Source organism: Peromyscus eremicus, chromosome 7 (genome assembly GCF_949786415.1).
Source record: "Peromyscus eremicus chromosome 7, PerEre_H2_v1, whole genome shotgun sequence".
Lineage (NCBI taxonomy): Eukaryota > Metazoa > Chordata > Mammalia > Rodentia > Cricetidae > Peromyscus > Peromyscus eremicus.
Window position 1 is genome coordinate 32,961,641 of NC_081422.1, and position 15,243 is coordinate 32,976,883.

Below are 15,243 nucleotides of genomic sequence, written 5' to 3' on the forward strand. Positions count from 1 at the left end.
AGCCTCAGGATCCCTGTCCTTGGCCTTTTTATTCTTTCTGATCTTCCTGAATTGTCCCAGCCACCTTTCTTCTCTCTACCCCTAGTTTTATCCTGTTGGCTCCATGTTAGTTTATTTTTCCTAGCTCCAATTATTAGAGTCAGTGTATGCATAAAGTCCTGAATACACTTATCTATCAGACATTTTGGGTAGATGAAAGACTACCTGGGTGGAACAAAAGAATCACAACAAAAAGGGAGGTTAAAAGGTGAACTTTGTTTATATGTGTGTATTTGAATGTGTGTATTTTGTAAGGTAGCATACAGAGTGATGGATTCTTTCTTCATACATACATATGGCATTGTATTTTTTCTTAGTTCTTACACTCCTCCATAAGCTCCCACCAGCTGGTCCCCTCTCTTCCCCTAATTAGTCCTAGCTTTTATTTTCTTATTACACATATTCCTTTACCTCCACTGAAATCTCCACTTCTCTCATGATCCCCTTCTTAGTTTCACGGCACCCTCCCCCACATATATACCTGTATAATTTCACAACTAGTTTAAAATTTGGACTTTAGATACAATTGTTATTGTCTGTGTAACTTCTGATAATATCATTTCTCCTGTTACTTACATCAATAAATAAAGCATATGAAAACACAACTGGAATTTTCTTTTGAATGATTCCTTGATACAAGTGCACAGAGCCTTTTATTGAATAATATACAAAGAGCTAAGGGCCACAGATTTCAGGACAAGATGGATGATTGGTTTAGATGGCTGGTAAAATGGTTTTCCTCTACTAGATGTTATGATAGTAAAGTAAGAGTAGGTACAGAAGGGTGTGTGAATGGAAAATATTCCTTCTACTCTACCTAGAAGATGATGTTCAAGACTGCAATTCAGAATGGTTAAAAGTTGGAACCTTGGAAATTATGAGGCATTTGTATATTTTAAAGAATTTCAATTTGAATTTTATTTTTAAGCTGGGCATGGCCACACATATTTGTAATCCCTGAAATTAAGAACCTAAGGCAGGGATATTCTAAGCCTGGGCCACATAGTGAAACCTTGTCTCAGATAAAATAAAACAAGTTTTATTTTTAAATGTAACTTCTTACCAAAAAGCAATGAAAATATATCAAAGATAATCTTGAAATCTAAAATTAGTATATCCAAAATAAAAGTTAATTTTAAATAGAAGGTTGAAAGAAAAAGGTAAGGAAATTTGCAAGAAAGAAAAAAAATGAGATAGAGATGTAGGAAGGAGGCTAATTATTTGATTAATAAAATGTTATAAAGGTTATTTGGCTGATTTTGATCCTAACAAGAGTAACTTTGAGATTTATATGCTTTCAGGAAAATGTTCGAGTGAAATATTTTCTCAAATGTGAGGAGCTAATAGTGTGAGTGTTGATAACACACAGTTGGACTGGCATCAGAAACAACTCCCTTTCAGGTCTTTGTGAGTAAGCTGCCGAGGTGAGATATGAGAAATATGGGATGGAATCCAAGATTTGAGGCTTAGAAATTGATGTCTTTATTAGGCTGAGAACACAGGAGGAGACTATTGTAGGGATAATATGAATTATTTTCCATAGCTGGGTTTTATGTATGTGTGAGATATTCAAGTGGAGATGTTTGGAGACCATATAAGGCTGAGCTAGACATGAACTTATGGTCAGCTGTCAATCGCACAACATGAGGCAATCTTAGGCACTGATTCAGTTCACGTTCATCTCAGGGGCTTACTGGTGTGTGGCGCTGGCCAGTAGTCAATGCAATGGAGTATATTCATACAGTAAAGATATGATGAGTGAACATGGGTCTATGAGCTGTTCCAGGGCTATAGGCTGCCAACACTACCCAGAAAAAAAAGGTTTGGATAATATAATAATGCAACAGTAGACATAATTGTGACTGATTTCAACAGAGCCTAGGCGTTTTTAAGCTTGGCTGCATAAGTGGACTCTATACACAAGGCAAGCTCATTATAAGTTTAATAGACTTGTCTTCCCACTGTGAACTGAGGTCCTGAGAAAAAAAGTCACACTTCCGTTAAATATTCTTTCTAGAAGGCCAATTGATGGATTATGGAGAGTTAGAATCTTACAGGTTGGAAGGCAAGATTGTCTTTGGCTCTCTAGCTAGCCATTTATTGCCCACCACTGTGTGTGACCTAACATGCTGTGCCTTTTAGGTAAATATTTTCAGATGTACAATCTCCTCCTATTTTCTACCATTATAAAGGTTAAGAATGTCATCAGATATCATCTGAGGTCTGTAGCAGAGATTTCTTTGTTTTGTTGTGACCTGATATCTTACTTTCCTATTGCTGTGAAAAAATACCATAACCAAGAAAACTTACAAAAAGAAGTGTTTAATTTGGGTTTTTGGTTTTAGAGGCTTAGAGTCCTTGATGGTATGTCACAGACATGGGGGCAGGAACAGCTAAGAGCTTACATCTTGATTTGCAAGTAGGTGGCAGAGGAAGAGAGAGAGAGAGAGAGAGAGAGAGAGAGAGAGAGAGAGAGAGAGAGATGCAGAAAGAGAGAGATGACAGAGATGACAAAGAGAGACAGAGAGATTGGAAATGAGTCCTTTGAAACCTCAAAGTCTGCCCCCAGTGACATACCTTCTCTCATAAGGCCATACCTCCTAATCCTTCCTAAACAGTTCCACTAACTAAGGGCCAAGTATGGGGTTATCCTCATTTGAACTACTTTCTGTTTCCATCAATGTATTTGAAAATGCTTTCTATTTTTTAAAGATTTTTTATGTGCATGCATGTGTGTACACACATTCTCTCTCTCTCATACACACACACACACACACACACACACACACACACACACACACACACACAGAGTAACTTCCTGAAATTGTGACCAATAGACTGTCTCTTATTTCCTTTGAGGTGAAAATTTTTTTTTTTTTACAGTAATATCTTTGTTGCCATTGGTTCTAAATTCAGAGATGATGTGTATTTGTGCAACCTCATGGTGAGATGTATAAGAAGGTTCTAGAGAGCTCTGGACCTTTGCAAGGCATATGCTTTATCTGCTGTACTATATCGTTTAACTGTAATAAAGTTCTTTAAGTGACAATGATTAGGCCTTTTAGCAAATGAATATTTGATATAACTACGTTGTAGTTAACACATGCAAGACAACAAGCTACAGGAATGGCTGGAATTATTCCAGGCAAATACACGGGATGAAGAGTTAAGAAAGAGAAGGGTGGAGAATTAGAGACCTTCCATATTTACTAATGGGAAGGGATGAAGCCATGAAATATGATGTATGTAACTTCATGGAGGTAGATAAAGCAGGTTTGATCGTCTCATTTACAGAAGAGGGAAACTCAGACTAAAATATTTAGACTTTCCCAGGCCATAGTCCCAGCCTGGCTCCTTGAACTACAGCACATTAATTCTAGAGTAGGGTGTCCCACCACAGGCAATGGGTGCAAAAAGCCAGCTCGTGCACCAGAGATAGCTCCTGTTCCCACTGCCAGGAGCCCCTTAAACAGACCAAACTACACAACTGTCTCACTTATGCAGAGGGCCTAGTCTAGTCCCATGTAGGTTCCACAGCTGATGGTCTAAAGTTCACTTACCTTTTCGGAGGAGGGAGATGGGGGGTAGGTTGGGGGAAAGGCTCGGGTTGTGGGGGAGCGGGAGGAGAGATGAGAGGGAGATCTGTGGCTGGTTTGTAAAATGAATAAAAATTTTCTTCATAAAGAAAAAAATTATAGAGTAAAACTGGCCCTAAGAAGACACTCCCCTATGAGAAGCTTTAAAAGTCTGGTCAAATTTACAGAGAGGTTTTGTGGTTTTCTGTCCAGCAGAGATGTTAAAAAATAGTGAAGAGCCTTTACCATCCTGCAATTAGGGTTTCTGAGACATTTCTGTCCAACAGAAAGTCTGTTGCTTTCCACTGATTAGCAAGTCTCCATGTTTAGGATGTACAAGAAATGAACAATTTGACATCTCTACTAATGTCAAAAATTACCTTCTTCCAGTAAACTGTCTTTATATGATGCAATGGTATCTCCTTGCATTTCCCACTCTAATACAACCTTGGACCACGATGTTCCCTTTCCACACCTGGAAAGCACATATTTTATACTGCTAGTGCTAGTATAATTTGCTTTTTTTAATATAGCACATATATTTCTGAGATGAATGTCACTTAAAAATGGATTCCTATTTTAAGAGCTCCAAACTGTGGGCTATGATGAGGCTGAGCGCTGGGCAGCTCTTAACTTCAGAAGTCTTTTTGCAGCTCTTTTTGTTACTGAGTAACTTTTCTTATGCTAGTCCTTAGAAATCTCAGGAGGGTCCTTCTAATGTATAAAAACCCTTGCTGCTGGAAGTCACTTTCAACGGAGGTGCACCACAAGGCACAGCTGTCAGGACAGGGGTGAAATGTGTAAGTTTAAAATCTTAAAGATACAGTGAAGTCAGTTGTGTATAATCTATATTATTTAGTTTTGGAAATCGACTCACCCTGTAGTTATTTATTTATGCAAAACCTCAAATGAGCTTTGTTAGTATTTGAAAAAAAATATATCCCTAAATTCACTATTTTTTTTTAATCTGGGCTTTTATTGAACACATTATTTTCTATGTAATTTAGTAAATATTGATGATGAATGTACTCATTCATTCATCATTGTAGTTAGTATTGGGCATGCAGAGAAAACAGCATTTGAACATATGATTTTGACGTGCAATCGCTTGTAACACAGCTGGAGCTGAGGTCGTTGACACCCTAGATTCCCCATACAAAGGAAGTAAATAGTTAAGAAGAAAGAAATGTTAATTACCCTGATTTTTATCACTGTAGATAGTTTACATTCATGAAATTATCATACTCTATTTTATAAGTAGATAGAATTGCAATGTTGATAGAAATATAAATCTCACATCTATTTAAAAGCTAAATAAAAGAATTTGACCAAGTAACTATAAAGGGACATAAGGGAATAAGGATCTTCTGTTTTATTAATCCAAAGCTACTTATTAAATATTGATATCTGATCCTAAAATCTATCCATTATGGTACTGATGTCTCTGTTTACAGATGACATCACTGTGACCCAAATAGCTTAAACTCACCCAGGCAATGATAGAAGTGATTAGAACACAGGTAATTTGTCTACAAAGCCTTCCAGGACAGCCATCTATGTTTACCTTCTCCAATACATCACTGTTTTAAAAAGTTAACTGAGTTCTTGGTTATTTCTTTGTCTATTTTCTTCTTTTCTTATGAATGTCACCCATGTATATAATGTGTTTTGATCAGATCAACCCCTTACTGCCCCTCCAACTCCTCCCTCACTCCTTCCCTGATTCCCCCTCCCAACTTCATGTTCTCTTTTTGCAGCCTACTGAGTCCAGTCGACCTTGCCCGTATGTGCATGGGAGTAGGGTCATCCATCGGAGCATGAGCAACCTGCTAGGAACCACACACCTTAAGAGAACTGCTTCTCCCTACCCCCAGCAGCCTTCAAGTACCAAAGCTCTTCAGCTGGGGTGGGGGTGAGGGCTTCATGAGCTCCTCCCCATCTATGGGGAATGTTGATTGTTCCCTTCTTGAGACAGTCATGTACATGCAGCCAAATATTTTGTGAGTCTATGAGTGCAACAGCCCTGTTCTATCCAGAAACCTGTTTAGCCGCAGTCCTTCCCAAACTTCGTCTCTTACAATCTTTCTACACCCTTTCCTACAGTGTTTTCTAAGCCATACCGTGGAGAGTTATGATACAGATGTCCCATTTAGGGACTGGCAGTTTGTATTTACTCATTCTCTGTAGCCTGACCAGCTATGAGTCACTGTAACCACCACCACTGTACAAAGAAGCTTCTCTTGTGAGAACTGAGGGCTGCCCTAATAGGGATGACCAGTTTGAAAGCAGCTTGATACTCTGCCCCTTTAGGAAAATAGTAGCAGTAGATTTCCTCTTGGTGTCTATAATCTCCCCAGTATTGGATCTTGGCCAGGTTTATACTGCCAGGAATGAGTTCCAGCCTGTGTAGTGGGTTGCAAATCTAGTCAGAAAGAGGTTGATTATCTCTGTAACATTCATGTAACATTGCACCAATGGACATATCTTCCCAGACTGGTTATTATTGTAGCTCAGGATTCAGAGCTGGGTAAAACTGTTGATGGCTTTTATTCACCAATAGCTTGTATAGCATCTTCTGGCACTTTAAAACTTAGCTGCTAGGGAGGAAGTTTCCAGCCTGATTTCTTCATGTCCTGTGACTCAAGTATGTGACATTTTCAGCAATCACAAATAACCATCAAGTTCTGATGGATAACCAAGAACAATGTCAATAGTAGCCTGTTTTGTTTGGGGGGTGGTCTATGGGACACCCCCTGAAAAATACCTTGGAGCTAGTATCCTACACTTAACATTTTATTTGATATGGTGTCAGAGAGAAGCATTGTTCCCCTATATAAGGTAACTCCATTTAAACCCTTCACACACACACACACACACACACACACACACACACACACACACACACACATTTTTATTTAAGGAAGTTTCTAAAATAGCTTTTTCAAACATCCTTAGTTTTTTCTATCCTTTTCCTGACCCCTCTTCTACCCTCCTAGACCCCTTTCCATTGCTCAGCCCCATTATCCCACCTTCCCCTTATTCCACCTGCGTTCCCTTTTCCCTTAAAGTTCCCTTATGGCCCTTTACTACTTTCCTGACTTTTACATGTGCTCCAAGTTAATCCCACATCTAGAGATTCAAAGCTAGGGCCCACATTTGAGAGATAACATGTGGTGCTTGCATTTGGGGTCTGGGTTACCTTATTCAGAATGGTTTTCTCTAGATCCATCCATTCACCTGAAAATTGCATAGTCTTTGAGAATTTTATACATGTGTATAACACATTCTAATTACTCTCAGCTACCACCCTCCCCTTTCCTCCCCCCATCCCAGTCAGCTCTCCCCCCTACCTGTCCCCTTCCCACATTCACATCTTTTTGTTTTGTTTTCTGACCCAGTGAGGGTTTTTTTTTTGTTTTTTTTTTTTTTTTGAGACAGGGTTTCTCAGTGTAGCTTTGGAGCCTTTCCTGGAACTCACTCTGTAGCCCAGGCTGGCCTTGAACTCACAGAGATCCACATGCCTCTGCCTCCTGAGTGCTGGGATTATAGGTGTGTGCCATTACCACCCAGCTTGACCCAGTGAGTTTAACTAGGGTTGTTTTGTGACCACAGTGTGAACTATCCATTAGAGCCACAGTTCCTTCTCCTCTCGTGTATTATATGTGGTTATTTTGTTCCACGATTAGCTCAGCCTGTGGCTTCTGTAATCCCCTCTAGCGCACATCTTAATATTTTCTCCCAAACTCTTATACTAAGAGCCATTTTAAAATTTCACATTCAAATTAAAAATTTAATGTATAGTATTTATACTTTTTGAGGTAATATTACATTTAATATTATATATTTATTATATATAATTAATAACTATAGTATTATAATTTGCTTTATATATTTGTTTGGTAATGATCTAATTAGTATTCTTGGCCTTTTTATTTCTTCTAACACCATCATTCGTGCGTGTTGGGTCTCTGTGTGTATTGAACTTTTTTCATGTGTTCATGAATTTACTTTGAACCCCTGGCAGTTGGGTCTGCTCTCTGCTCTCTCTTTGCTGCTACACTTACTGTTGCTTCTGGGATTGAGGTTTTTGTCACGTTTACCAGTTAGTTCTGCTCCAACTCTAGTCTTCCCCTATGACCATTATTGTAGCAAATACTGTGGCCCCTCCATCACAGCAAATGGCATTCTAAACTAAAAGGCTGGATTCCTTTGGCTCACAGAAGTGTTCTTGTGCAGAGCAGGGCAATAATAGAGTCTGCTTAATACTATTTTTATAAACACTACCTGAATTAATATATGTAAAGCACTCAGTAGAGTTCTCTCCCAAAGCACGATGAGCTTATAAAACAAATGAATTCTAGTATTAGTATTCTTGAATCCACCAGGTGGATCTTTCCTTTTTATTTTATACATACACAACAATTATGCCTAGACTGGTGCATTATGGAGTTGGGGGATAATGAAAGTAAATAGAAACTGGGAATGCAACAGTAACTGACACACAGCTCCTAATAGTCTGCTTTCTGGAATTAGAGCAGACTTCTTGCTATCTTTACACTCTGTGAAGTTTCAGTGGCTTAGGAAACTATATGTGATCACCCTTGCTGTGTGGTGAGGATGTTCTGACCTCCTCAGACTAGAAGTACATGCTATAATGCACATGCTTCAGAGGTGTTGTGTTGCCTTTCCATGCACCATATAGATAACAACACAATAGAATGAAATGGAATTAGAAAAAACGGAAGTACATAAACAAAGATGCATTGTACAGAAATCCCTGTTCTCGAAAGAGGAGAGATGTGCAAGGAAAGGGATGGTTAAGAATAGTTCTTCCTACACTGCTTTCTGCTTGGGCTTCATATGCTCCTTAGGGAACATGACTTTAGTGAGTCCCCTGTTGAGAGGATTTGGAGACATAGTTCCCATGGCAACAGACTTCCAAGTGACATAAATCCACAAGCATTTTACTTGCTTGTTCTGTTATCCTAAGAAGAATCCTCAGCAGTACCAGGAGAAATGTCAACTTTTAATGAAGTCTGAGTGGGCTGTCTGTGCCCCAAGGAGCCCCTTTCCTACGGGGCTCATTTCTAGTTTGTAATAATAGTTTATTTTCTTTAATTGTGAGCTCACAGCATTGAGACTGAGAGCAGAATTGGGGTTTATCATAATTACCAGGGCAGGGACACATATCTAAGTGTAAGGTTTACATTTGAGGTCTCTTGTTACTGAGAGGTTACTGAAATACATCTCATTAAAACATTTTTAAAGTATTTGTTTTTCCTGTATGTATATTTGTATGGAGATCAGAAGAGAGGATTGGATTCCCTGGGACTGGAGTTATACATGCTTGTGAGCTACCATGCGTGTGTTGGAAACTGAGCCCTGGTCCTTTGTAAGAGCAGCCAGTACTTTTAACCACTGAACCATCTCTCTGGTCCTGAAATGTATTTCACAACGAGCACTGATATACACACAAACATCACCCAACACTCATACCTAACACCCATGACTATTACAGGAGTTGCAGGTAGCTTGCTAAATGGAATACAAACAGCTGTTAACAAGGTTCACTTGGCAAAAATGACTAGAAAAGGATGTGGAATGTGCATGACTCTTAGCAAGTTTTAATAATTATTGGGAGCCAGGCTGTCCTGGAACTTTCCTTGAGCCCCTGATGTGTAGAGAAAGAACTTAGTTCCTTGTCTGAAGCTAGAAACATGTTTGGAAAGGCCAGTAATGGCCTAGGACCAGGGCTTTGGATCACGGGAACTCGACTTTCCTCACCCCTTTTGCAGGGCTGTGGCTATCAGTCCTAAGGCTGCTGAGCACTTGGTCTGTGGTGCACTTGAGATATTCTGTGTTTTCTTTGTGCAACCTTGCCTGATCAGTTTCCTGCTGACTTTGTCCCATTTTCCTTCTGCAAACTCCCTATAAGATGATGTGTTTCTTAATAAATGTGACTGCATGAGCCATCAGCCTGAACAAAACCCTTTATCTCAAATTTTCCTGTCTTCTTCCTTTTTATCTCATTCCCTGGTTCTCCCTCCCAGGAACCTGTCACTGATGAATGACTTGCTGGTCCAGGTCAAATAAGAATGTGTTGATAGGTTTGTGAGAATCTTCCAGAGAATGGAAGGCAGAGCACACATTTAGCCTGTGAGGGTTTGGAGAACTTTTGTTGAAACTAGAAGTGGGTACACAAAAAGGAAAACATGAGGCTGGAAGGGAAATTTTACTTGATTTCGTGATTTAGGCTTTGTGGTATAATTGAGCAAGGATTTTTGAGAAATAGAGCATTGATGGTGGGGTAGGAAGCAAGGAGAGGATAAAACAGGGAAGGAACATGATACTGTCTGAGGATTCAACTATGTGGGAGAGAGGAGCCTTAGCTAGTTTTTTTTTTTTCATCTTTTTTCATTCTTTGACAATTTCATATGTATATCCTGAGCTTTCACCCATGTCCTCATCCCTCTTCTCTACTGAAACATTTCTTCTTTCCAGGGTCCCCCATCCTAATTTGATGTCCTTTTAATGACCCACTGAGTTGAATTATGGTTGCTTGTATGAGCGGAGGGTTATTGACTAGATAAAGCTTTGAAGAAACGAGCACGGTTTCCAAGTTCCTCTGAGCTCCCTCATTTCTCTTTTTTCTTTTCAGCCCCAGATTGCCTCTTACAATCCACATAACTTTCAGCAAGACTTATTCTCTCTCATTCCACCCTTAAATTATATACATTTTATTTTTGTTTCTGCATATATTTAGAACATTTAGCAAGTCTTATCCACGCATCAGCCTCTATGCTGAGCTCCTCCATTTTCTTGATCTAATTTGGCCCTCTCAAACACCTTACAATTATCGTCTTTATCCCCATTTTGCAGATGGGGAGATTGAGAATCAGTCATTCCTGAACATCTGTACCAGATAGCCATGTTTTGCATTTATTCCCAATGGTATAAAATGAATGAATTTACTGGCCTTCCATCAGTTCGTGGAGGGATCCGCTATTACAAAGAAGAGAAAGTCACAATGACAGCAGTAGTCGTGAGTGGAGCTTTGGATGCTTGGTGATTAAATGCAGAGACATTTCCGAGTTAGTCTCCTTTAGTTAGTAAGCTGATAAGAAATTGATATCCTAAAGCATTCTGATGTTTGACAGGTTATGCTCAAGACACAAGTCTCTACACGATGAAATTTCAGGCAACTGATGAAAGCAGTTGTTCATATTTTATTTTCTGACATGGGATCAAACAGCTCTGAGGAAGGCTGTATCCTCCCAAGTCAGGTAAGGAATATAGTACTTTGTTGAGAACTGCTCCCACATCACTTTAAGAACATCTTAGTGGGGGGGGGGGCTCCACAAAAAATCTATGCTGGGGACACACATGTGTGGTGTAGGTAGTTTATTTTTAGAAACAATTCCAGGGGTGAAATGAGTAAAATGGGGGAGGAAGGAAAGTCAATGTAAGTATATGGTCTTGGTTACCTTAATGGGAGTCAGCAAAACCTGTGAACCACTACAAAAACAGAAGCACATTTAACCACTGGTTCTTGGCAATAACTACAATGCCAAGCTTGCACAAGCATTTGAATGACTGATAGGTTACTACATATATTTCATCTTGTAGTAGGACATAAATAAGCATTGCATTCAGGAAGCAATGTTCTTTGGCCATATCTGAACATAGCCGTTGCCATAGCAAAAGTAGATCTCTCAGCCAAAGATGACAGGTTGAGTAATAAGACAGAAGAAATACATATGTCCAATGCAGAACACTGGGTGATGGGGCCTGAACCCAGGACTTGATAAAATGTTCAAAGTAGTGGGTAGAGGGACCACAGCTATTAGGCAGTGTCAATGTTATAAAATTTATGAGATCTCCAAAAAAGTATAGAAAGATGTTCTGTTCCAGTTACCAAGTACTTGTTCTAAAAGTTCCAAATTTCATGTCTTATCACTGGTTCACTTAATTATTAAATTATATCTGAATTACAAGTTACAAACAGCACCTGAAGAGCTTTCCCATCAAATCACTGATACTGAATATCCCACTAAACTAATTGATCTCCCTCAGCATAATCTGATAAATTTACTCCCTTGTTCAATATAGTCCATGGAGTCACATCATCTATATTGCTATTGTGATATTCAAGCATCTCCCCTGCATGACCCTGGGATGCTATTTCAAGTCTGATGCCCAATTCTGTGCCTAACTTTAAAGGCCAATTGTACTTCTTCTAAGCCAGTGTAACTGCAAAAGTTGGAGACCCATATTTTATTTTTGATTGTACCACCAAACAGCTGTATGACTACTGAAGCTTCACTTTTTTTCCCCTGAAAATATAGAATTAGATTAGGAGATCCCTCCCTGGCTAACTGCCCAGACAACAAGGGGAGAATTAGAAGAGAAATGTTGATCACAAAGTCTCAACCCTGGAGATTCTGATTTATTATGTTTGCATTGGGGGAGCAGGATACACATTTGAAATGAAACATATAATTGTCTAATTGTGCAGCTAGGGTAAAATGATGTTTTAAAATACTGCTTTAAATTGATGGAGTCCTAAGAGTGAGATTGGACTGTCATTAAACTTAAATGAGGCTCAGAGAGCCCTGGGCACTAAGAGCTAAGTTTTGTCACAGGAGAGGAATTAAGAAAAGAGCAAAGTAAGAGAGCCAGGTAGAGAAAAAGGAGTCAAGCTACGGCACTTTCTCTGACTAGGTATCAATTTTGGAAAAACTTCATAACCGATGACAATTACCCACTAATACCAAGCTCAAACTCGAAGAGAGACCAGCTTCTGCCGTGGCTTGGTATTCTACAGCTCCCTTGATGAACTGGAGTGTAAGTAGTCTGATGAACACCCTCCTCTGAACCAGAGCAGCATTTTATTTTTACCCTTTCTAGACCTTATCATATATCTACTCAGGTATTAAATCATAATGTCCAAGACATGTCAGAGCTTTGAAAGGAAGGATCTTATTTTGTATACTTCATTATTTCCTATTGGGAAATATTGAAAGTAATTTTGACACTACATTTGGAGTAAGGTGAACCTAGGTTTAATATGGTCTCCATAGCTTAATATCTGGAGAATTATTTCATATCTAAAGTCCCATTGATAAATGCAACAATATGATTCAAGGATGAAGAAATATGTACCCTTGTGCATGCATACACACACACACACACACACACACACACACAATAGTATTAACTTCTGTCATGATGTGTTAGAATAAAATGCTAGAATAAAAACAGTTTTTAATATGCATTAAATAGTGTGTAGTGGACTTTTTTTCAATCCTTTACATAGTAATGAATAGATGTTAAGTGAATACACACACACACACACACACACACACACACACACACACACACTCATACACGTAATTTGACAAAAGGGTCTTCTGTATTCTAAGCTGTCCTCGAACTCACTGTGTAGATGGTGATGACATGGGATTCTCCCTCCCCTCTTCATCCTGCCTCATACTCCCCAGTGCTAAGATTACAAGCACAACCAAGCCTGTTTTCTGTTGAAGTGGTGGTTAAACCCACAGGGTTTCATGTATGTTAGGCACACTTATCAAGTTGCGTCCTCAGCTCTTCAACAAATATTTTTGTTAACAAAAGCCCATTCAATTATTATCAAGGGTATATGCAAAATTTTCTTCCTTTTTAAAAAGTTAATATCCAGTGTTGTGTTGTGAACCCCCTGGGAATCTCAGGCTTCCTACATTAATCAGGTCCCAGGTCTCCAAACCCAGAATACAATTGCTCAGCTTCCATGAAAGCCAAAGAAGAACCTTAGCGAAGAGCTCCTCTTTAGAGACCTTTTTCTCAACCGTAAGGCGGGTTCTGGCACTCCCACTTGCAGAGGAAGTGGAGGTGTCTGTTTTTAGCTTGTCTTGGAATTAGCACTGCAGCCTCCTTGAGCAAGGAAAATTAAGAACTGGGCAAAAGGCACCGTCCTGACCACTGGAGCTGAAGGAGGGTGAGTGGCTGGATCTGAGTGAAGATCTGAATGATTTCTAAAGCTCTAACAAAAACTCCGTCACCCTTCTGCCCTGTCCAGGATAACCTTTAGCTGGACACTCCGGAAACAGGTGGTCTTCAGCCTCTGAGAGCTCTTCCCAGAGACTGGCACACCTTTGTAAACTTTATCAGAGGCTGGAGTTAGAAGGGCACAACTAAATTCAAGAGCAGAGAGTCCACGCACCGGCTCCTGGGTTCCGTTCTAGCCTCAAGGCCCTTGTGTCTTCCTTGACTGCAGTGTGGAGTCACTGGGACCCTGGGAACTGCCCCACAGGCAACCAGAAACCAGATGCTGCTTAAGCAATTCTCTAGACCCCAGGAGGCGACAGGAAGGGCAGCAGTGTTCTGTCTCCCTCTACAATGACCCCTTTCTCTTGTCTCTGTCTCAGCAGGATGCTTTGAGGATGGCAGCTGAGAATGTCTCTTTGCCAGAGTTCATCCTGGCAGGCCTGACAGACCAGCCAGAACTCCGCATGCCTCTCTTCTTCCTGTTCCTAGGTTTCTACATGGTTACCGTGGTGGGGAACCTGGGCTTGATCACCCTGATAGGGCTGAACTCTCATTTGCACACCCCTATGTACTTTTTCCTCTTCAACTTGTCTCTCATAGATTTCTGTTATTCCACTGTTATCACCCCCAAAATGCTGGTGAGTTTCATCTCGAAGAAAAACATCATCTCCTACCCTGGGTGTATGACTCAGCTCTTTTTCTTTCTTTTCTTTGTCGTCTCTGAGTCCTTTATCCTGTCAGCGATGGCATATGACAGGTATGTCGCCATCTGTAATCCCCTGATGTACACCGTGACCATGTCTCCCCAGGTGTGCTTACTCCTTTTGCTAGGTGTCTATGTGATGGGATTTGCTGGAGCCATGGCACACACAGCATTCATGGTGAAACTGACCTTCTGTGCTGACAACCTTGTCAACCACTACATGTGTGACATCCTTCCTCTTCTGGAACGTTCTTGCAGCAGCACCTATGTGAATGAGCTAGTAGTCTTCATTGTTGTGGGCATTGATATTGGGGTACCCACAATCACCATCTTCATTTCCTATGCCCTCATCCTCTCTAGTATCCTCCGCATTAGTTCCACAGAGGGCAGGTCTAAAGCCTTCAGCACCTGCAGCTCCCACATAATTGCAGTTTCTCTTTTTTTTGGATCAGGGGCATTCATGTATCTCAAACCTTCTTCCCTTTTGCCCATGAACCAGGGGAAAGTGTCTTCCTTGTTTTACACCATTGTGGTACCCATGCTCAATCCATTAATCTACAGCTTGAGGAATAAAGATGTCAAAGTTGCTCTGAAAAAAACATTGAAGAGAAGTTCTTTTTCCTAAGAAAGGGGCAATGTTTTGAAGAGTCATTCCTTTCCCCTTTCATGTATGACTGGGTCACATGTGTTACATAGAGGAAAATTTCATTCTTTCCTGGATGAGTTCTTTTCCCTTTGAAAGTTCACTGGAAGATTCTTAAAGCTGCAGAGTGCTCATATTTAGTAGGCCTTTTTGAGGCCCACATAAATCAATTCCTGTTATTACTGAGAGTGGATGCAGATTTATGTCCCTTCCTGGGATGTGTGTGTGTGTGTGTGTGT

At 40.0% G+C, this 15,243-nt stretch overlaps 1 protein-coding gene across 1 annotated transcript; it reads left to right on the forward strand.

Moving 5' to 3' along the window:
• The first annotated feature begins 14,053 nt into the window (after positions 1-14,053).
• Positions 14,054-14,986, forward strand: LOC131914181 (olfactory receptor 8B8). The gene has a single exon (XM_059266772.1). The coding sequence runs from the start codon at positions 14,054-14,056 to the stop codon at positions 14,984-14,986; it is 933 nt and encodes a 310-aa protein (XP_059122755.1).
• Positions 14,987-15,243: the final 257 nt, after the last annotated feature.